Consider the following 24,727-nt stretch of genomic DNA (forward strand, 5'->3'; position numbering starts at 1 on the left):
CAGCCAATCCCAGTAACTTTCCCTCCTAATATTGAGCTTTTAGACATATTGTGATATTAATTCAAGCTTCTTTGTATTAATAAAGGAAATTTTAAAAATTAACTTTACTTTTAAGAGTGGAAGTCCTTGTCTTCTATAAAGAATTGTAGGTTTTGTAGGGGTTTTCTTGGGGAGTGAAGGGTGGGCTACAGCAAGGGTAGGAGCTCTGCTGTCTATCAGTGATTGGTCTTCTGATATTTTCTCTTTTCAAACAAAAAGGATGGCTGCAGTTTTCACAGGGTTCCTGTATACCATTTGTTACCCTGCATTTCAGACTCCGCAAGGATATTGCTTTCATAATTTGAGTGATCCAAAGCTGCATTTATTAGTTACTTGAGGAAATCAGAGGTTTTGCCCTCACTAAAAACCACGAGGGAATAACAAGAAACCAAGTTCATGTTCTCTTCCAGGAGCTGACTGAACATTTCTAAGTATTACACAAGATATGAGCTGTTACTGGAAGTGAAACCACACTAAGCACAGGATCATTTGTCTGCAGTTTCATCATCTATAAATGACAAGAAAATACCTATTATTTGACACTATCATACTGTACACATTCAGCAACATGTGCATAAAGGAAAAATGTCCTATAACAACTATACAAATCTATAATAATCTATGCAAATAACTTTGTTGTTATTAACAGCCGCCCAACTTTATATAACTCACTCTGTAGAAGCAGATCAAGTTCAGTCTAAGTCCAGCTGTTAGACACAAGCTAGTGTTAGATGCATCCTCTCATACTTTGTTCTTTCACAGGATAACCAGATGCCAGTTTGTATCACGCATGAAGGGCAGGGACAGTTGTCAGGCCATAATCAGGGATTCGTTTGGATGTCACATATAAATTAAACACTTGAGGTATTGATTTCCTAAGCTGACAATACAGTTTTTCCATAGGCAGCTACAGCCTACTACCTTATACGCTGTGTACACAGCACGAGAGAGATTTTGTGAAGCGTCGCTATAAGGATGTTAGTTCCAAAATTTCTGGCAAGTCCAGTGCTTGGATTTTGTGAGGAGCATTCCTGCTCTGTGTACAGCAGATTAACACCAGTAAAAGGTGAAACACACCATAACCTATTTTTACAGTGCAGTATTTCTGGAAATATAATAGCTACTACAACATAAAAATTTCTGATGCACATATGAAGCTGAAATTATAATAGTCTCTTTACTCTCTCTTGTTGGCTAGTGACAATGGCAATGAAAATAAACTGAAACAATCACAGAATGCATTAAAATCGGTTTCTGAAAATCCATTCCTCTTTCTGATCTCTTGAGTCATCTTTGTTTCTGATCTCATGATAAAACTGCTGGGCCACAATACTTATTTGTCATCGTATAATGGAAATGAAAAGTCATTCAATGTAAGATATCCAGTATTTTTTTAATCAAGTAAAAGGTTTAAAGAGACCTGGCTTCTAATGAGTTTTAGTTTATCAGCATAGATATCTTAAAATCAGTGCTGTGATGAATTTCATGGTATGAAAACTGAGAAAAAATAAGTAGATATTTGAATGTAATAAAAATTACCAGGACAGAGAGCACTGGTGATCCATGAAATGTCTAAACCTCAAACCCAAACATATTGCATACTTTCACGTGCGCACAAAAAGAAAGGGTATAAATGGAAGTAACAAATGTCTGAATATCAAAGGTTAGCTTCTGGTTGTAACCAAAGCCACAGGGGCAAAATTTCTTGCTCTGCTTTCCCACCCAAATCTAAAGCTAGAAAGCAAAACACGAGAACTGAAAGGAGGTTAGTGGGGAAAAAAAGAGAACATAGGAAGGAATAACAATAATGTAAAATGGAGGCAGAAAGAAGCTGGATTCGATCTTTTCAAAAGCAGCATTCTTTGTGAGTCACAGGTGAAAGAGTGATTTCATTAAAAGCAGTTTAAATGAAAGAATAGGAAGGCACAACTAAGTGTAACTAGGGGGTTAATGTAAGTTTGGGGATGGGGGTCCTAATTAAGAACATAACATCATAATTGTTTTTTATTTGCTATTTCCTTGACTATGACCAATGCTGTTTTACGAAGTTAGAAGTTATAATAGCAAGTATTGACGTGACCTTAGCATTAATTAGTAGGACAGAGCTCTCACCCAGTTACAGGGCAATATCCCTTGGCCAAGGATACAACAATGAAGAAGGGAGAAGATACAAGAAACCAGAAAGAAAATCCAGAATTGTGTTATGTCCAGAGAAAGTACCATCTCGAGACATTTGAGGAGGCCCTCCCAAAAGCCAGTAGCGGTTACCTGAGGCACACACACGCAGAGCCTCTTGATACTCAAGAGAGCTGTATCTGGAACTAGATAAATTGCCAGAGCTGCAATGAGAGTGCTGGTATCAGAGGTGTGAGATTTAACAGAAAGACGAAAGCCATCCATAACATATCCCTCCATTTACCAACACCTACCTTACAGAACCGTGCCTGAACGGTGCCAGCTGAAAAACACATCTGCCACATGAGCACAATTCTGGCTACTTCTGTCTACAGTAATGGCAAACATACATTTTCACTGTCTTTTCTTACTTTTCTTTTAAAACCACAGAGCTCCTTTATCTCCAGTCTAGCAGAAATTCAAATGGAGATGGCTGACTAATTTGAACTGACTGCAGACAGGTTGGTACATGCTTTACTGAGTAGCACAGGCTGGTAGGGACCACCAGAGCAAGATCAGCTTGGTAGCAAATTCTAATTTATTCACACCACGCAGAAGAATGCATCAGCAACAACTCTCAAAGCGAAGCACAGTAATTAGTTAAGCTTACTCAAATTTTGTGGCTGTTTTACAATTAATAGGGTTGAGTAAACTAGGGCGTGCAGACAAAAAGGCCTAAATCCTTGAAAGCATATTGTGGATATGCTGAGAATTTCTTTGTAGATCTGGATCTAAATGGATTTCAAGGCCTCATAATGAATCAGTGAATTGAATACTGTTTCCCAGATTCCTATCTCTCTGTGATTGAGCTGTTATAATGAGCTGGGATTCAAAGAGTGTCTTCCACTGCATTATATTAGACCAAAGCTGGTATTAAAGAACTTTCAAAAGGTGAAATTGTGTGATAGTTGATTTATCATGGCAAGAATCATAAAGCTGAATACTGCTGTTGTCTTTTTTACACACCCATATAATCATATATAAATTATACCAAGAACAGTAAAAGCTAAACAATACAACACAGTGAGTGTCAAACATGATAATTTGCTGTTATCTTCCATGGTATGTAAGAGATGCATGGATCGCTTTACAGTTTGCAAGAAGTTTGTGATGAGAAGAGAAATAGTTTTGTCTCCCAAGTATCCAATAATATTTAAAAGTAAAAAAAAAAAATAACATACCTGTTCCTTTACTGCTCTTTTTTTCAGACTGCGCCACTTGTATAACCTCAGCAGCAGCATCCCTTACTAGCAGATCTTCATTCTGCAGCAGCAGAACCACACATTTCCACATAGCAAGGGTATCAGACAGTCCTATAGTTATGGAGAAAAATTAGAATTCTATCCCTTATATGCATTCAAAGAAGTTACAGAGCTCTGTTTCTACACCTAAACACAACAAATGCAGTGAAGCACTGAAACGTGGGCAAGAGAAAGGCACTGGCAAACCACTGGGAAGACAACTGGCAATATGATCAAAACGTTTTCAGCATGTGTGAATTTTATCTAGGTGGTTGACTCAACTCGGTTTAAACAGTGGGCAACAAACAGGTAAGAGAATGGATCTGTCTTTATCCAGGTTCAACTTTAACTCATGAGTGCTCTGAATTTTCTACAGTTTCTAGGAGTGCAGAATTCCTGTTCAGCAATAGCAAAAGTTTTGCCACTGGAGATCGACCAACATGCTGTGATCATGGATTTGCTGTTGCAATCTGCCTGGAGTAGGGGCTGCCAAACCCAGTTTTGCTCAGATATTGCCAGTAGTGCTGGCCACAAATGCCAGTCCTTGCCTCACCCCACCACTCATCAGCATGCCCTACCACCCTAAAGCCCACTATCTATTGGAAGCAAGCCAGGTTTAATCCATGGGGTAATGACCTGCACACAGTTAAGACTAACCAGAGATAACTGCCAAGAGGGAGATGTTCATCTGGTAAACCTCAAACAGGCAGACTCCACCTACCATCCCAGTGGCAATTCACATCTCACAAGCCATACTCTGCTTGCAAACCTTTGTGCCATTTAGTGGTGCCACACTAAGGACAACTAGCTGAAGCCACGAGGCTGTACTCATAGGTTTGCTGGGGTACTTTTCAGCTCTCATTAAAGGAATCCACAGGAAGGTCTTTTTTAGGGCAGCCAGCTGTTAGACATTACTTTCTGGTGATCACAAAGAACAACGGAATTGGTGCTTCATTGCTGTACTGGTTTTCTTCAAGCATGTTATCAACAGGTCTATCAGAGATTTGTATTACAAGGCTAGCCAGATAATTAATTGTATTTCACTGCTTGGTCAAAATTAATTGCTTGAGGCTTTACTACATAGGCAGAAGCAGCATTCCTGTATTTCACAAAACTTCCTATGTCAGAATACTATGGAGCATAACTATTTCAGAAAGAACTTGCTTTTTTTAGCATGACACACCCAATAACGTTCTAGTAGCACAGCTAGAGCAGAACAATTATTCTCTTTTAGATACAAAGGCCGGCTTTCCCACTGAGGCGAGTTTCCACTTTATCACCAGGAGAGGTGGAAGTCTGCAAACAGGTTTTCCAGAGGTATTTTTTTCTGAAATGTCAAGCAACATGATGAAGAGATCCAGACACACTGATTGGCATTCACCCTCTTCCTCTTATGAACGTACTTATTGGAAGCTTCTGGGAATGACTACAGCTCCATCTCATACAACCACAACTAACTTCTACTTTCTACTATATATGGTCAAGCAAGCTGATACAGAATGAGGCATAAAATCAAATCTGTTTATATGGGCATCACCCCTTTAACTTTAAGGGAATGATTCTGGGTTTATATCACTGCAACTAAATGCTAGATCATGCCCTTGATTTGCTAAACTCCTCACTGCTGTATTTGACAATTCCACACTTGTGGAGAATCCCAGAATGACAATTGTAGGTAAGATGAAGGGTCAGTACTGTATCTTTCTTCCCAAGGCCCAATTTTCAGAGCAAAGAACAGGTTCAGATAGTTTGCTCACTGAGGCCCTGGGGCCTTTTCTGTTGCTGTGACTTGGCTTGGTTTGTTATTTACTTTGTTTTGTTAAAATTTTAAGCAGGGTACAAACTGCTGCTATTTTTTATTTCAGACCTTCACATCTGCCTGACTGGAAAGCATGGAAATGAGCAACTGTTCTGACAAGACCAAAGAGGAAACTCTGTTCTCCATCAGCTACAGGCTGGATCCAAATGGCAACAGACAAGAAGCACAGCATTTGGGAGTTTTTCATTCCAATGCCTCTCCTTCATTTGATATAAAATGATAATGTTTGTCTTACTAAGAGCTTCAAGTAGATGGCAGAGGTCAAGATTTCCAGAGCTGATACTATGAATATTTAATAGTACAAAGTCTACCTCATATAACAAATTTAGCTCTGTTAAATGTTACAAATACCTTTTAAAAGACATATCTCAAAATAAATAGCTGACTTTTTAAAAATACCACTATCTACAATTTAGGAAATACTACTATTCTTCTTTTCTAACAAAAGTTTGTATCCAGTCCTTATAAGTGGACTTAAGCTACTCAAACTGAAAACATTTACATAACCACATTACAATAAAAAACCCACAGAGACTAAGTATTTCAAGCTGACTGTCTTGTTCAGGATGCAAAATAATGTATTCATCGTCTATCACTACCTATTTTCGCATATCTCCTGTCCCTTTAGTCACAAAATCCCATTACTCACTGTTCACCAAAGATGGAGTGGAGGGGGAAGAAAAAACCCTATGTTTTCTGCACAACAGAACAGAAAATTTCATACAGCTTTGCCTCTCAGTCAGTAATGCATTGCTGAAAAAGGCTGTGTAGCTTTTTTTGTGTTTGTTGGTTTTCTAAAGAGACAGTATAATGTTAACTCAAAAAAAATCATTTCATCTGGGAGGTATAATGTGACCCAGCTATTAATCACTTGCACAGCAGATTGTGTACCTTATTTCCAGACTGAACCCTTTGATTTCAACATTCAGCCAGCACAACTTTGTAACCACTCCACAGTGTTAAACTAAATGTCCACATCACCAGTAGGATATTTCAGCAAGATCCAAGTCAGAGAGTGACAGCAAGCCAGTAAATCTGTACAGCAATGTATAGTGGCCTGGAGACACAACAGCTATCTCATGCGTCCCTTCTTTAGAGTTCTTGCAAGTGGCTCTGCACATGTCCTTTTTATACTGGAATTTAAGTAAGTCCGTTTAGTATATTCAATCCAATTGAAATTTTCAAAATATCCTGTTTGGTGTAATTCTGTGTTTTGACTGTATCCAAATATGTATGCGTACAATAAGTCATGTATTAACAGGTTTCATCTAAAAAGTTCCAGAAAATTAATGTTCAAACTACTCACCAAGGATGAGCTGCTTATTGATCAGAAAAAATGTTGTTATACTTTTAAGAACTTCAGCAGCTGCTAACAGCATCTCTGTCTCCTGCTCATCTCCACAGAAATAAACTATCAGTTGAACCCATTTTTTCAGGACTTCTTCTGAAATCTGGAGGCACAGAAGATGTGAGAATTATGTTGTACAATCTGATGTTACTGCTAACCATCACATTAACCTGTGGACTGCTGAAGAGATACTACTCATCAGTAAATGCAGGGTTTTATCAAGGTGGTGAATCCAAGATGTCCATTCAAAAGTTGGCTTATTTATTATGTCACAGATAGATAAGATGGGAGATTTTCTTTTAGGCAGAGCAGTACTCGTAGGCAAGTCTCTTGCTCTGTCCCTTCACAACAGATTCATCAATGACCACACAAGTCGAAGCACATCTTTGTGTCCACAGTTCTTCTAAACACACAAGCCAAAGGCAAATATACCCATCTATAACAAAGAGAAACTATTCTCAGAAGCATCCCACATACACATATCTGGAAAAACAACTAAGAGCATACAAGCTGCAGCAACAATCTTAGGCTTTGGTAATGGTGGAATGCTTGGAAAAGGGGTGAAGGCCACTCTACCCGTCTGCTCTGCAGATACCGAGAATGAAATTTTTTTTCAATAAGACTGCTGAGGTACCTGAGGGTTCTGATAGTATGTATGTTCAAAACACTGAAGGAATTCCCATGCTTGCTGATACACACAAAGCTTGCTGTCCTAAAACATGAAGAACTAGATAAAAGACTAGGAAAGATATTTCCTGGTTCAAATAAAACCCAGTTGACATATTTTGGAAAATATTTAGTCCTCAGACATATGCTAGGAAAACTACTACTTAATAATAATGGGACAAAGCTTCAACTCTTTCCAATATGTAGTGATGGCCACTAATTTTTTTTTGTGGAAAGAAATAATATGCATTTTACCCATAACTCAAGCAGTACTTGCAGGACTTGTCAACTCTGACCTCCATCAGAACAGCTGGTCCATAACTGGGAAGAGAAAGTTCTAAATTCCATAAGCGACCAAGAAAGAGTTGGGATCCCCTGCAAATGCCACATTTGGGAGGACGGTGGGCCAGCCAAGGTGCAGGGAACTCAAGCACACATTAGATAACAAAACATGTAAACTGCAGGAGGTGGCATCCAGGTACGGCCACAAGCAAGTATGCACTACGGCAACAAGAAGGAAGCTCCAGCGGGGAAAGAAACCCCAAAACAAACAGATTGGGATCTCATGCACAGGAGAACGGGAAAAGCAGCAGCAGCCTGACCTGGAGATACTTGAGGTATGAGCTACTTAGGCTTTTTTCCTCCTTTCTTTAGTTTTTTTATTTATTTTTAATAAAAGGAAGTGAAAAACAGAACAACCAAATAAGGTAAAGAAAAGAACCAATGAAAAGGTGAGTCAAGTTAAAGGGCAGAGAACTGCAGAAAGAAACAGAGATAAAGGAAACTTCGGCTCTACTCTGCCTCATTGTGTGTGGTACATGACCATGTACTTGCACTCCACAAAGAGACAGTCAGATGATGTTCTACAGGTTCTGTAAAAGGTTAATAAAAAAAAAAAATCTCCAAAGAAGTTACAGCTATCTCAAATTCTGAACAGACACAGACTATTCCAGAAGGACGAACTTGACTTTTACCTTGGGCAAGAGAAACTACACCCTGTACAGATGCAAATACTGAATGCAAGCACAAAGAAAAAATTTAGATGGAAAACTGACGTACTTGGTCTTTTACAACACAGAAGGCAGTCTCTGTAGAGATATCTTAGATCTCCCATGATTTACAAGCTTATTAGAGAAAGCTGTTTTAGCATCACTACAGTTAAGGTCATTATAGTATTTTTCCCTAATTCCTCTTTGTAAATTAATACAAAACCTCAAAGCAATAATTTGTTCTATGTCTATCTGTGAAACCAGGTATATATGTTTATTTTAACATTTACAACTTGGAAGTCCTTGCACTTTGACTTTCCTAAACAAAAAGATTTAACATCATAATTCAAGTTCCCGATTCTTGTGTGCAAATCTATGGCTTGCTTTTTTTTATATAATGAGACAAGATTATTAGCATACAATATAGAATCAACTCTGCTGCACATTCTATAAAACATAACAGTTATATGAGGGAAAAAAAAAGCTTAATTTTTAAACAGATCACGAGAATTTTTTCTATTTTTAAATATTTATTAGTTGTTTTTTGCATCTTGGAAAACAAAACAAAAAGTTGTCTAGCATTAAAAGCTACCTTTGCACTGCTATACACATACACATCTGACATCACAGACTAACAATTTAAAATCAAAAGAAATCTGAGACAGTAATTTGTGATGGTATAGATCTAAATTAAATACTTTATAAACAGGAACGGAGGACACAGAGCTTTGAATTTTACAAGTGTTATTCTATTTACTCTAGTGTTTTAAAACAAACATCAAGAGGAAATTCAATGAGAAACTCCATGCAGACAACAAGCTTCTGTGCTCAGACAGTGATTTCAGGCTGAGACTTGGCAAGGCCATAATGCACACTGTGAGAAAGCGAACTGCACTCAGCCACTGCTTCAGCTTCTTGCCTTCCCCTTGGATCTGCTCTCCTCCTGGCTGCCCAACAATTACAAACCACAACAAAGTTGCACTTCAGTAAAGGGACTGAATTCAGTAGATTCATTAATCACTGTACGTATTTTTCTTTCCGTATTATAGCGACTATTTTGATGCTCTCAGAAGCTGATATTAATCCACAAGAAAAATCTACTTATATACTCAAGTTGAAATGACTTTAAGAGTGATATACTGAGATGATATTAATGGCTGTTTCATTTCATCACGTGGCAGTGTATTCAGAGAGGAAAGCAACACACCAGAAAAGATGCAATAACACAAGAAAACACAAGCTGGGGGCTTCTGTCTAAAAGAAGCCACGTTACTTCTATCACCAAAAATTCCAGAACTACAATACTGTTAAGCACATCTGTTTCCCTTACCTGCTGATGGCTCTGCAAAAGATGGATAACCAACTTGGAAGCAAACTTGAGAGCTATGCTTTGAACTTCAGTGCTGAGACAACAAGGTAAAGAACATATTATAAACCCCAGTTATTTCTGCCATCGTTTCATCTCTAGAAAAAAACAGCTAGTTCTTAATCATTTCTGATTATCAGCAATGGGCACCAGCTGAGCACTTGGAATTTTTACATTACAGAGCCTGACACTTGTTTTTAGTTGATATGCAAATTAAATATGCTCTTACTTTCACCTCTGTCGTGTTTATTTTCTATCTGCATACTTCCCAAGAAAAACAGATTTGAAAATGGAAGCCAAGTAAAACAAACCAGATGTTATTTTAAATTATAAACAAAAGCATTTTTTCCAGCTGGTGTTAAACTCCAGGAATATCTCTTCCATAGCTGCTAGAAAAGTTACTAGTGCAGAACATGCTAATTGTTGGCTCCCAAGCCTCGATGCTGCCCAGTGGAGTCCAAGAACACAACATTTAGCACCATGGCTCCTGAAGGGCTTGTCTCACCACAGGGAATGGTAACACCTGAGAGGTAAAGTCTGCTATTTTCCTCTAACAGCACCAGTCAGTGTTTTTTTACCACAAGTGTCTTATTTCATTCCAGAAAAAAATACTCCACGTTATCGTTTAAACTTGGAAAATTTAGTGCAAATCAGCAGCAAATGCGCGCAGGTATAAAATGCTGTTCTCCATTCCATACCCTAAATAGTCCACATTGGTAACACTGGGGTGGAATGTCTATATGGCTTAAAAAAAGAGAATATTAGAAACGAGATAGTTTTGCCCTTAGAGCCTGGACACTTTAACCCTGTCCGTCTATTCCATTCTGAACAGATGGACACAGCTTCTCATTCAGGGCAAAGCACAAACCGGCTCCAAATTTTCAGTGCTTTCTGCTGACTTTACATTCTGATTAAGGAGTGTGAACCCTTAGGGTTAACCATTTCTGTCAATCCAACAAGTGAAATCAGATCTGTCACTCTTCCCACAGACCATCTGCAGATAAACCAGGACGGCAGATTCACAGCAGATGAGTGTATGTTTGCATCATAAATCCTATGCATTATGGTGTTTCCCAATTACCATTCAGGAAGAGCTATGCTCCTGACTGACAGCCAGAGTAACTTCTTATTTCAGAAACTGTATTGCTGGACGTTTACAGGGTGTTGCCTGCAAGGCTTGGGGACCTTTTAAATAATACAGATCCCTGTCTTACATCTCTGAAAAAATTTCACCAAGAGCTCTCTTTATTCAAATAAGCCACACTCTCTTTTCTGAAACACTGATAGCCCAAAACCAATAAGTTAATGCTTGAACATCTAAAGTTTTTAAAATATAAGTATTTTAACAAGCATGACAGACCATACCTGTTGGAGAAATCGATGATGTTTAAACTCCAGATTAAGAGCTCATTTGGATTCATTTCTATAGAGTATTCAGCCTTTGGAAGCACATTTCTGAGATCCATATTATAAAGAATTTCTAGCACCTGCACACAAAATTAAAAAACAACTTAGAATCATCTCATGATGAATATGTAATATTTGAGATCAATAAAACACTAACTTAAACCCTACTCCAAGAACACAAAAATCCTCTCCTGACAGTGCTAAGAAAAGGAAGAGGAAGTTCTTGCTCTTACACAAGAACGTGTTACAGAACTCTAGCACAGCTCCTATTCAATGTAAAAAAAAAAAAAAACCCAAACCAAACCAAAACACCCCACTCAGATACAATTTAGAAAACATCACGCAGGTTTGAAATATGTTTCTAAAAGGAAGAATATCATTTACTGAAAACATATCAAATGCCAATAAAACAGCACCATTTTACCTTGCAAAAACACTGGAGATTCTTTTCCTTCAGAGCCATTGTGAGAAGAGTGCCTTCCAAATCAATGAGTAAACACAATACACCTCCTTTTTCTTCTGCAACTTGCTTGGATTTTATTTGCGTCAACCACCGCAGTACTGCTTCCAACGCAAGCAGACGTACTTCATGAAACTCACAGTTAAGAAGATGAACTATTGACAATGATGGCTTGGCTATTTTTTTTGCAGTAGGTGAACTGTTACTCCAGACATCAGGATCTGCAGTCACCAACAGCATTGATATCACAAGTTTGGTGATGCTCTGAAGATACTGTATCAGTCCTGGTACTGCAGATGAGCAGGGAATATCAGACATCAGCTCAGAATCTGAAATAACTCTGTTCATCTCTTCCCAAAATCCAAAGAATTGTATTCCTGAAATAAGAACAAAAGTAAAGTAACAAATAGATAATGCTACCATCTGATCCAGACCATGAAGCCATTCTGAAGTTGAAAAACATCAGGTATCTCAAGACAAATTCAGGCATGAAATTAAACCATAGTTCCCCTTCATTTTAAACTGATTCTGAATTATAAAACAGCTTTCTTAGATATAATGTGTATTCATACTTAAACAGAAAGAAATAAGGATACAAACTTTTTTGAAAACTATAAAGTGCTCAACTCAGGGGATGAAAGGTTTAAACAACTTTAAAATGCAACAATACTTTGCACATAGCCTGTCATCTTTGCCAATAATAGTTCAATAAGTATTTCCTTAAATGAAGGTACTATTATAGTCTTGAAAATTGTCTATGCGTTGCACAACCACTGTAGAAAGTGATTAATACCAATGCACTATATTAAATATATTAGAAAAAAAAATGTAGGTAGTTTAGAAACCTCGAGAAGCACCATATACAAAAATATGCCATCATATTATACTTAATAGAATAGGTCTAGAAATCAGACTGGAGAAAGTGCTGTTTGTCAACCTACCCAGTTGCAACTGAAATCAGGAGAAACAAGGAGAGGGCTATTCTGATAATACCGAAAATCTCACGTTTTGCATAGCTCCAGTAAGAAACAATTACTATTAAGGGGGTGCTCCTTCCAATAAATACACCTGTCCTGTGTGCATTAATCTATGTGAAGAACCTACTGATTAAAAAATCCAGTATACTTTTCCTACATCTATTAACTTTGAACAGGTAACACAGCTGAGAAAAAAGAAGATGCGCTTGAATCCCTCTCATACATCAGCACAGGAACCACAGCATTTCAGCCAGTTACAGTGGTGCAACCAGCCCAAATGCCACAACACAGCCCGAGAACCTTATGTAGTGCATGGCTACCTCATGGAGTCAGCTAGGAGGCTTCTGCTATCTGTGATGCCAGAAGGTTTCAGGCTCCAACAAAAGTGGCAGAAACAAAACTGCCAACAAAACTGTTAGCAGAAAACGAAAGGAACCCCCCCCCCAACAAGAGTCCTTTCTCTCACACACAGACTGAAAATATTCACATGCATCGCATTCAACCTTCTCATCCATCATCAATAGGAATTAATAATTTTATAATATCAAACCCATGATTTTTGCCCAGTTCAGATGTTTCTGTTGCTTGTACATTAAAGAAATTTATACACTATATCCCACTTAATTCAGATATGCTAGATACACAAAATGCTGGAAAATCATGGAAGAAAAACTCAAGTACAGAAAAGAAAAACACTGCAGCTGGTGTTGAGGGATATCAGAAGTTTGAGGTTTTAAAAATATCAAAATATATTGACAGTAAATACAAGGATTCAAACTTACTTAAATTTCTTCAGTATCTCAAAGACAACAAGTCATTGTCATATAACTGCTATTTATAATTAAGGGAGCACTGAATAAAATAAAAGCCTGTCCAAGTACTACCATTGAATTGCTGAATTTGACATGAAGCTTCAAGGCAAATATGGGTTTGTTTTGTTGCGCATGAAGCCATTTCCCTAATCCTTCTATTTGCAGTTAAATATCCTGCCTGTTCATATTCAAATTCTTCCAAAGTTATCTTAATTTGTTTGACATTTACATAGAAACTTGACATGGTTGCACATTGTCTAGCATATAAGGCAGAAGCATTTTCTGAGTAATTCTGGACAAGCTTCAAAAAAATCTAGCATTTGAAAAAGATTTTCAGACATATTACCTAACCATTAGTTCTGTCAATCATATGTTTCACTACAGCTTTTTTTTTTCTCAATGAGCTCAATGTAGTCAAACAAACCGCAATGTCACTGAGAATCTATGTTACAACATAATCCTCTGGAGGACACAGGTAGCTTCCAACTCTTAACAGGCAAACTTGTCTCTTTTACTTGCTACATTTGCTAAAACCCCTCCAGACTGGCATTACATGTTGGCATGACAGCATAAACTAGTATTAATGCTTATGTCACATGACAAGTATCCAACTGCCAGAATTCCTTAATTTCTGGACTGTCTGGTTGCCTTGGAGAGGGATTAGGCCTCCATCCCAGTTATTACACAACCTGACTCCACAGACAGCAGCTCAACAACAGAAATAACCCCAAGGCAGCGGAAAGGAAAAGGTTCAAGTTCAAGCACCTCAGCCTGAGAAGCGAAACAGCTTCATTTTTGGAGCCCTCTCAGCTTCCTACATGCTTCCCTCCTCATTTCAGCAATCCAGAAGGCCACTTGCTCAGCTGTTCAAACCATGTATATATTCCCAAGTATGCTGCAAGAGAAGTGCTTTCATTACCCATCAACATCGCTTTATATTGAGGGATAGCTATCATATACCCAAGCAGTAACATCCAAACCCAACAGGATGGAAGGGTCAAAGTTCTAGGGCAAGGCAAAGGAGAGCAGCAGTAGGCAGACAAAAAGGGATAAACATTAGGGTAAAAGGAGGAGGGTGTCGTTCATTTTGTACGTGTCAACATTGCTAGAGCCTGCAATGTAACATCAGAGAGAGTGGTGATCTTTCCATTGACTCCAGGAGCTGGCCAAGCACTGAGCTTCAGATCCAGTTCAATAAACCTTCATCTGAATTTTGTAAGGCCAGCATAACTTCACTCCAAGTCATCATCTCCAAAGAGGAAAATTATTTTCACATAAAAAACATGGCAGATCTACTTACTCCTAGAACAAACAGTTTGCAGAGTCTGTGACACAAGAGCCTTCTGCCACAGATCCTCCTCTTCTGTACATACCAGATAATTTTTCTGGCTTGGAAGCCTCCTGGATGACTTCTGTTTTTCCCATGTAATTGTGAAAGACTGGACACTGTGGCTCATCCATCTTACAGAAAATCTCTTTAAAACTGGATGTCTCAACAGCAAGGCTGTCAGCAAAATCAGACTGCATATTTGCTTAGCCTCAACACACCATAGAGCAAATCCTTCTGCATTCATCTTGTGCTCCACATTCTCTCCAACACTTTTTTTTTAAACAAATATGTACAGAAGGAAAGAAAGCCCCTGTCTTATTACAATGTAGCAGAAATACTCTTGCTTTCAATTTCATCACTAAGAAATCTTCCCTGGCTTTCATGTAAATGTTTTCTCTTCTGCTTAACTTTTAAGTAAACTCTTTTCTTTGGCTTACATCAAAACATCCAACTAAAGCAAAAAACCCACACTGCTTCCCAAAGTAAATATCTGGCTCTGCGGTTAAAATACCGTAAAGACATACTTTTATTTACAAATTCACTGTACAGTTTGAATGACCAGCTGCTGTGAGGAGGAAGAGCAAATTTTGCCGGACCAAATAAGGATTCCAGCAAAGAGAAGTCTTGTCGGGGATGCTGGCAGATGTAAAAAATGTCCCAAGAATTAAGTGGATTAATTTCTGCACCTTCCCCCTTCCCTCAAGGATTGTTTCATTTGTGGGCACAGGAAGAACTTGGCTCTCTTCTAAGAAGGGACACATCTTACATAACAATTTGGTTTTCCTCACCACAGTGCACAAACATGTCACAGTCTTCCTCAATCCCTCTATGTTCACTACATTGATATCCACACAACATCTATGTCACATCATCTAGGTTTGAGGGGTTGTTGTTTTTAATTCTATTTGTGAACAACTTATCTTCACAGTCAGTTATATAATGTTAAATGATCTTTCATGGTCTGAAAATAAAGAGGAAAGGAAAAGGGGCAGAATGGAATTAGCAGATCTGGTAAATCTCTGGCTACAAAATTCCTCAAAGTTCAGCAAGCTCCAAAACCAGAGCCCTGCATGACTTGCTGTGAAACTCTGAGAATTACTCATCTGCTTTCTTCTGCTCTTCCCACAGTGCAGGCAGGCACTATTCTGTAGTCTGCTCCCAGAATAAGTAGATACATACCGTAAGGACAGAAAAACTCCCCTGTGCAGGGATTAACAAGCTGTCAGCTGATATACCGTCCAGCTGTCTTCCATCTCAGAGATTCTACCACACGTTCAAAAGTGACAAAAGTAATTTGAGTTCCTTCTATATTTAACATCTAAACTTGTTTAATTGCCTTTTCAGATGGTGTATAGGACTGTTTACGTATTTCTGTTGTATTAGGTGATTTTAAAGTGTCTGTTTAGGCTTCTGACAATTGGACACCTCTCTATCAACAAGAATATACCATGTCAGTGCTTTCCTTCTCTATCTGTGAGGATGATATATCTAAGTATTTGCACACTTTGAGATAAATACATAGATAACTCCTGTACGCAGCCCCTCAAGCATCCATGTCATCTTCCTACTAGAGGCTCCAGAATGGAACAGAGCAGGCAAAAAGGCGAGAAACTATCACAGCCACTAGAAAACTTACTAACACTCTGCCAATTCAGACAAAAATTACAAGCAGCAGCAATAAAATGCTGCTGTATCTGTAGTAATGGAATCATAGAATCATTAGGTTGGAAAAGACCACTAGGATCATCAAGTCCAACCATTCCTATTGACCACTAAACCATGTCCCTGAGCACCTCATCTAAACGTCTTTTAAATACCTCCAGAGATGGTGACTCAACCACCTCCCTAAGCAGCCTCTGCCAGCGCAAAATGAACCTTTCTGTGAAAATTTTTTTTTTCTGATGTTCAGCCTGAACCTCCCCTGGCAGATTGAGGTCATTCCCTCTTGTCCTGTCCCCTGTCACTCGGGAGAAGAGGCCAGCTCCCTCCTCTCCACAACCTCCTTTCAGGTAGTTGTAAAGAGCAACAAGGTCTTCCCCCGGCCTCCTCTTCTCCAGGTTAAACAACCCCAGCTCTCTCAGCCGCTCCTCATAAGACTTGTTCTCCAGCCCCCTCACCAGCTTCGCTGCTCGTCTCTGGACACACTCCAGAGCCTCAACATCCTTCTTGTGGTGAGGGGCCCAGAACTGAACACAGTACTCAAGGTGCGGTCTCACCAGTGCCGAGTACAGAGGGAGAATCACCTCCCTGGACCTGCTGGTCACGCCATTTCTGATAAAAGCCAAGATGCCATTGGCCTTCTTGGCCACCTGGGCACACTGCTGGCTCATGTTCAGTCAGCTGTCAATCAACACCCCCAGGTCCTTCTCCTCCAGACAGCTTTCTAGCCACTCTTCCTGTGGTCTGTAGCACTACAAATATTACGGAGCATTACGGAAAGGGTGTCTGAAGATTGAAAATCTGGAAATTTTCAATCACACAGACCTGCAAGAAGTTGCAACTATCTATGAACTGAGAAGAGATTATAATCCTTTGCACTCACAAACTACCATCTATCCAATGGTATCTGAAGAGATCATATGAATAGAGAGAAGGCTGAAATGTAATCATGGTGAAGAAAATATTTTCCTAGGTGAATATTAAGAAATAGTTTCTTTCATATTTTCCCTTTTTATTAAAAGTGGATTAAACAAAGCCACCAGTAAATGGGAAAAAAGCCCCAAAGACAAAAGAAAAGCATTTTTTATTGCAATGTGGATCTAAGATAACTGTTGATGATCAGGAAAAGGGCATATCTTAAGTAGAAAGTTTTCTTTTAAAGACATTACAACATCTTCAACATCAGAGTCTATGCATCAGTATTCACAATACGATTAAAAACTACAAACATCGATGATTAACAGAATCCATGGATAATATATTGTTGAGGATAGAAGTATCCCATTGAATTTTGTATAGTTTAACGGAAAGTTTTCAAAGGAAAAGAAAGAGCTGGGGGGAAGCATTTGATCTGGACACCAAGACTGCTATTTTTCTTACAGCTTCTTTTCTTACAGTTTCTTACAGCATGGGACCAAGTTTTCCACATTTTTTTTTGCATTCAAAGAAAGCCATAAAACTCCATGGAGACAGTGCAAGTCAGTGGTACATGCTAGAATCAAAAGAGAACCTGAAATAAGATTTCAGAAGGAAGAGCAGTCTTCGTCTTCACATGGGGACAGAATCTGAACTGCTAACATTTAAAAACACTATCAGCTCCACTCTCCCAAGACACTTATTTCCTGTAATATCCTTCCATATTCCCTACTGAACACATCATTCCAGCAATATCACGTTCCACCCTCCACAACACCCCTCCTTTCACTGTGCCTCCACAGTCTGTCTAAAAACACTTCTACTTTCCCTCTCCCAGGTTCTTCCTCCAACACTACTGTGACTAACTGCTAGCGTTGCAACTCCACCTCCTTTGTCTTAACATTTTTTCCTTTCATCCGCAGTCCATTTACTTTGTCTTCTGTCTTGTGTTCACTTTACACGGTCTTTTGGCCACCTTCACACAGTACGTCCCTCACTTGACCTGCCTCTGGCATTTTACTGTCTGTGCCACTCCCAGTTACTCCTCATCTCTTGCACCTCCAACAATCTCATCTTCAACTCCATCATTCTCCTGTCTGCACTGAATTAGAATATTGAGTACCCAACTACATTTCCTTTTGACTTGTCTAATTTAACGTCAGTAAGCGTAGCCCATTCAGATTATTCCATAAATATGTTTTAAATCTTTATTTTGAGTCAAAATAACAATTTACTAAGTGTCCCAGTCAATACACTGGCACACAAAGTTTATATAATTTCTGACATAACAAAGAAAAAATGCTTTCAATTTGTTCAGATGGAATTTCTTAAGTTTAAGCTAATTAGACTAAACAACCAAAACATGCACTATCAAGCTGCCAGTGTTTTTGTTCAAATAACTGTCTGGCCACACTTCTTAGGGATCTAGATAAAGAAAGTTAAGGTATGGCTAAAATAATCAACCTAGTTATTCCTGTCAAATTTTTACTATTTAAACATTATCAGTTATGTTTGCCTGTAGAAAAACCTGTTTGTTACCATGTAGCTTCTTCAAAAAATAAGAAGAATACGAAGTACAACATAGAAAATAATGTGGGCACAGTCTTCAAATGTTATTTAAAAGTCTTACAAATCATATCATTCAGGCAAAACATTTAAGAGATTCCTACTTAAAAGAAGATTTGTGCTTTCATTGTAAAGCTTCTAGAAGTTTGTTAATGCATACCATTTCCACCAATACATTTTATAACTTCTAATTAAAAAGGAAAACTATAACTAAGACAATGGTATTTGTAATATGTTATTTAAAATACAAAGTTTTGTCATATTTGAAAGCATAGGGAAGGACAAAACCAGCAGACATTTGTGCAGAATTGCCCATGTTTCTGACCTCATACACACATGTGAGGCACAGTATTTCTTGCAAGTGTCTCTGGTTTCCGTGGGCAGAATTTAAACATCTTAACTAACCTACACCTACAAAAGGTTTAGCTGTTTAGAAGACAGTAAGAAAATGGAAGTCTGTTTTTGCAAAACTCAGGGGAAAAATATATCAGTGAGAGCAGAATACTGGCTGTTCCATTTTGATACCAAAACAATCTATTTATGAACAGGATTAATTATGTAAATATTGAGTAACTGTTCCCGCCGACAACAACAACAGTGGAGTTTGGTTAATCTCAAGAACTTTTATAAATTCTTCCACTCTCAAATGTAAAAAGGAAAAACGAATGGTTAGACTTCAAGTGGCAATTTCTGCTACATCCCAGATTCATCCTGTTCAACATCCTGTTTAAATGCTTTCTCTTTCTCATCACACATGAATTTAGAACACACTATACCCGATAATAGGCCAAATCAGCCATGAGGATGACAGCATATATATAGGATAAAAAAACCAACTTGGAAGGATTATTTTCAGCAATTTTTCTTTCATAATTTCCCTGACTTCTGTTCTACATTCTGTTTCACTTATGTTGACAGTCTTCATGGACTCAACACAACACTTTATTGACAAGTGCCATTTTTTTTGAACACAACCCTAGGTAAAATATGCTTCTATTGCCAAGTATATTTTAGCGAGTTTTCTCTTCATGAATTGACTAAATACTATCAGAAAACTCTTCTAAGACGTGAGCAAGAAAGAAAATGTGACCACTTCATTTTGTGGCATTCTTCATCTGTCACAGAGAGACAGAGCATCCCAGATCTGAGCTTTCACTGCAATATACCATTCTGGCACCTGTGTTACCAGGGCCATTGGATCACAATAATAATCTCATCTTATTGTTGAGCTTCAGATACCTATTTCCAGGAGAAGATCTGAAGGGAATGTCTATGATGGGTCTTCTCAGAAGTCCATATATTCAACAGAGGAATCTTATCCCCTGGAGCACTACATCACAGCATAGCCTGTCTGTAGTCTGGTATTCTGTCTCTTGTAAAGTCCATCTCTGAGTACAAAGTGTATAACAGCAGACACATCCATGGGTCTATAGCACTCCAGCTTGCTAGATCTCTCCTTCTAACTCCTGCTGATCAAGACTTGTGAATTTGCAAATAATTACAAACCCATCGAAGGCTGGACACGTTCTCACCTGTACTAAGAGGCATTTTTCCCCTCCAAAGAAGCCGACAAGTGTTAATTGCTTCTTCCAGTAATGTTTGAAATGTGATGTTTCAGAGCTTCTGCCTGTTTCCTACACCATCCACTCTGGTGCTACTTTACTTCTGGGGGAGCAACTTAACTGCTTTTTAGCAGGATAAAAGTGCCAGAAAATGGTCTGAAAGAGGATAGCATTTTGCAACCCATTAGACTGAAAAGGCCCTGAATATCTGTGATTGCAAGTCTATAAAAAAAAAGTTTTTTTCTGAGCCAACTGCAATTGATAACTGAAAAAAAGAAGTTGCAAGTTTACATACTCTTTGCATCATGTATTGTTTATGCATATCAAAGCACCCTCAGACACATCAAGACCTGGAAAAGTGTTCTAGATTTTGCCTGTCAACTCATGGAAAGAAAACTGTGTTTTCCCAGTGACATAAATCAGGAAACACTTCCATCCAAACCAGCAAATCAGAATAACTACAGGGTTTTTTTTGTTTGTTTCAAGGTAAATAATCATCATTTGGCCAGCAGTAATTTTTTAGCTGGACAAGATGCTTTTGGTCCTTATCCAACACTTTAAATTGTTTTGAATTTGTGGAGTAAATTCCCTAAGGGCTGTCCTGCACTTTAAGAGACAGATTTTATTAATTGAAAACAACAAATCACTTACAGAAAATAATCATAATGTAGAAAAGGCCTAGGCAGGGCTGTACTCTAAAAATCTCTTTGTAATTGTAGCCCCTTCAGACAGGCATAATCAATTAGAAGTGGTCTGATTTTAACCAGTTGCAGGCTCATTACATTGCATTCCTGTTTCTGTTGATGAAAATCAGTTTCACCCCATGGTCTGGAACTCATATACAGCACTTCCTGGGGCCTCTTAGATAAACACATCAAGAAACAGTTGTATTTGGATTTGTCCTTCACTCTTTATTCATTGAAACAACTTCACAATTCAAGATTAAAACAGAGAAAAACTGGCTCATAACCAGAGATACACATATACGAGTAAGATATTTAATCTCAGAAAAGTATAAAGCTTCAGTTAATAATTATTCCTTACAGAATGTTTAAATGTGAGACTCAAAATATTCATTTTTAACTGCTGAGTTATCTTTCTCTTACTGTGTCATGGGACACTCAGGTTCTATTTAATATAAACATATTACTCCTTCATTTCAGAAGGGTTTCTGACTGTGAAACATAAAATTGTCCCTGATGTATCTTCAAGTTTTCAGAACGATATTTCCCGTCTAAGTTTCCACTCTCTGTAGATATTGCCTGCAATATATCATTTTAAACTTATAAAGGAATGAACCTTTTAAGCAAGACAATACTAATGAACTATTCCTGAGCAGAGAGAGTCTGCAAAAATAATTGCTTTCCTTCTATAGAAATCATACCTTACAGCACCCAGGTTTGGAACTGTCTACATGAACTTTGAAAAATAAATTAATCCACCGCAGTCAGTAATCCAGCCACAGCAAGGTGCAGTCCCTTAGTCTCAAAGGGCTAATCATATGTCAGGGGCATTAAAAAAAGAGGAGTGTTTCCTAGTGTGGAGATGTCAATAAAAAAATTTACAAATGTACAGCAATTGTTTAAAAAACAAAACAGATAAAAAATCTGAAGGTATAGGAAAAAGGCTGAAATTTAAAAGAAGGGTGATGAGGCCAAATGTGGTTGAAAGGGACCTTGGGGGCTGTTTTTGTCCATTTTGCAGACTTGAATTATTGATGGTAGACATAATTACACAAAACAAACATTAAAGAGCCAGGAAAAAAACTTATCCCTAGAGACATGCTATATTCAAACTGCTTTATATAGGATGGTACATATTTCCCTACAAAGCATGCAGCCCTTACCTAGTCACAAACAGTGGCCAGTACCTGATAGAAAGAGAGCTGCCGTAGGACAGTATCTAGAACATCTTGACATCTGGGACCCATAAGAGAGGGATGACTCTTCAGACAACATGAAAGATAAGATCCATCTTCGAGAGTTCCGGATAACCCTAACCATCTCCTTCTGGTATAGTGGAACCTACCAGTCACATATTTTTCTATATGACTATGCTTCTGTTATAAGGGCTAGATTCTCCATCAACCTGTCTGAAGAAGTTAATTTCAAACATGTTCATCATCAACTCATTTTCCTGACAACTATCACTATTTGTCCTGGGAATTTAATTCCAATCATGGAATTAAAATGGAACCACTTCTACCAAATGTCTAAGCAAAAAAGCAAAAGTGGCTTTAAAATTAAGAACAGCTCCCCAAACAAAATTCTCTGAAATAAAGAATGGTTCCAGTGACTTAAATATAGTGTTGAAATCAGTTATTAAGAATTTTAATTAATTGAAAAACTATTCTTTAATCGTCTTCCTGGATTGACAAGGTAATTTACTACTCACTCATTCATGAGAAATGACTGAAGCAGGCCCACAAGTAAACTAGTTAGAGCTGACTGAAAATTAGCTATACAAAGTCACACTTGAAAGTGTATCCCTTCCTCCATGCTTTTATTTTCCTTGTTGATTACAGCATGTTTTGTATTGTGGCAAACAACACTCCACCATTAAAACCACTCATGGTTCTGAGCGGTCCTTCAAAAAACTTCACAGTGATAAAGAATCAATGTGAAACCAAGAAATTTAAAGAAGCTCTCAGGGTTTTTTTTAATAAAACTTCTAAACATGAGAAAACATTGTTTCTCTGAAATATTTTCAGGTGTCACATGAAGGAACATATCTGGTTTTCAGGAAAGGTTAAAGTAGCAGTATGCTGGGATTTGGATTTTGTTTGGATTTACAACCTTGGATAAGAAAAACATTTTGGGAGACTGGAGAGGATCTTCTTTGTTGTTACACAGTTCTAGGATTAGGAATACTGCAAGATCATGGTTTTCAAGCTTTGACATGGAGCTGCACCTCATTCTTCTCATCAACAGCCCCAACGACCAGAAGGCAGAACAAAGGGCCCTTTTATACAAAGCAGCTAAAAGACTCCAGCATTCAGTAGACAGCAGGAGTAGAAGTAATACATTATTGTTTCTCTGGATCCAACAGAGCTCAGATATACTGCACATATACCATCCTATTTATGCAGCAGTACATTTGACTTACCTTGCTTTTGATACTTCTCCAAGTGAGTACTCAGCATCACAAGGACATCAAGATAGGCAGCTCTGGTCACCAAACAAGGATTTGGCCTAGAAAATACAAATTACTAAAGATTAAATACTTGTAATACCTATGCTCAGAAACAGCAGTGAAACACACCAGGTTGGTGTGTCTATTTTATTTAATGAATGACGATCAACTACTGATCAAATTGTACTGCATATACAAAATAATTAGGCCAAGTTGTTAAAGCATCACTTCCTGGTCCACTCTGACTGACAGCCTCTAGCAGAACAGTAATACCCTTCTTCCATCCATTCTACCAAATTGCCGTTGGAATAATCAGCTTGCCCTGGCAACTAGTATGACTTTGTTTTATTTATAGATAATGTGTGGAACTAAATACATTAACAAAAATAAATCTTCAGGTCTTATTGTACAGTTCATGAAAGAGACAATTCCCCACAAAAGATACCTACCAGATCTTTTTAACAGCCACAGCACTCACACTGTTCTGAAGAAGAACACAGAGGCATGCATGTTTTTAAAATTAGATATTTTTTTTCCAGACAAGAATACAAGGGGATTTTGTGTGTACAATGGAAATTGGCAATAACCTATTTTCTGCTCTGTCTCTTCAAACTGCAAGTAATAGACACTTTTTCTATAATCAGAAAAGTAAAATTAGGTCAACATCTCTTTTCTTTATATTGCTATCACTGTATGCTTCATCCAGGAAAACTTTTGTTAAAGTATAACTCAATATGTGAGCAAACAGGAAAGCCAGTTCAAAACAGAGAAATTATTCTGATGAGTCCAATGGGACTTGCACTAAACCAAAAGCTTTTAGAATCAAGCAGCAGAAGCCTAAAGTATGACTAACTCTGTTCAGCATTTCATTTTTATTTTATCTGGCACTTTCTTTGCATGCTTAGCTTGATATTTTAAACTCTTTCAAAAAATTGTTAATTTAAATGTTGCAACAAACATTCTCAGCTCTGTAATATCTTTAAAATTCAAGAAAATTTTTTTTCAAAGAAGTTATGTGTCCATGACATAAAAGTGAAAGGTCTGAGGTTTTTGTATAGAAGTTCAGCAGCTATATTTGTCTGTGGAGAGTTAGCCTATGATCCTGTTAAAAAAGACAACTTTTACCAGAAACATTGCTCTCACCTTCAGTAATAAACTCTGTTATAAGCCTAAATTACTTATGCTTTCTTTTGTGGCCTACAATATTAGGCATCCATATAACACATAGCAGACTACATGCTGCCAGGATCTTTCTTTGAAAAGG

General features: G+C 38.0%; 1 protein-coding gene across 1 annotated transcript in view; it reads right to left on the reverse strand.

The window, feature by feature from the left end:
- Positions 1-24,727, reverse strand: part of THADA (THADA armadillo repeat containing) — a 162,944-nt gene that overhangs the window by 26,332 nt on the left and 111,885 nt on the right. The window contains exons 31-36 of the mRNA XM_054062233.1: positions 23,437-23,522; positions 11,475-11,887; positions 11,009-11,130; positions 9,608-9,680; positions 6,581-6,725; positions 3,396-3,527 (exon numbers count right to left, since the gene is read on the reverse strand). Of these exons, the coding sequence (XP_053918208.1) occupies positions 3,396-3,527; positions 6,581-6,725; positions 9,608-9,680; positions 11,009-11,130; positions 11,475-11,887; positions 23,437-23,522 (971 nt within the window). The remainder of the gene's footprint in view (positions 1-3,395; positions 3,528-6,580; positions 6,726-9,607; positions 9,681-11,008; positions 11,131-11,474; positions 11,888-23,436; positions 23,523-24,727) is intronic.

Source organism: Cuculus canorus, chromosome 3, assembly GCF_017976375.1.
Source record: "Cuculus canorus isolate bCucCan1 chromosome 3, bCucCan1.pri, whole genome shotgun sequence".
In the NCBI taxonomy this organism is placed as follows: domain Eukaryota; kingdom Metazoa; phylum Chordata; class Aves; order Cuculiformes; family Cuculidae; genus Cuculus; species Cuculus canorus.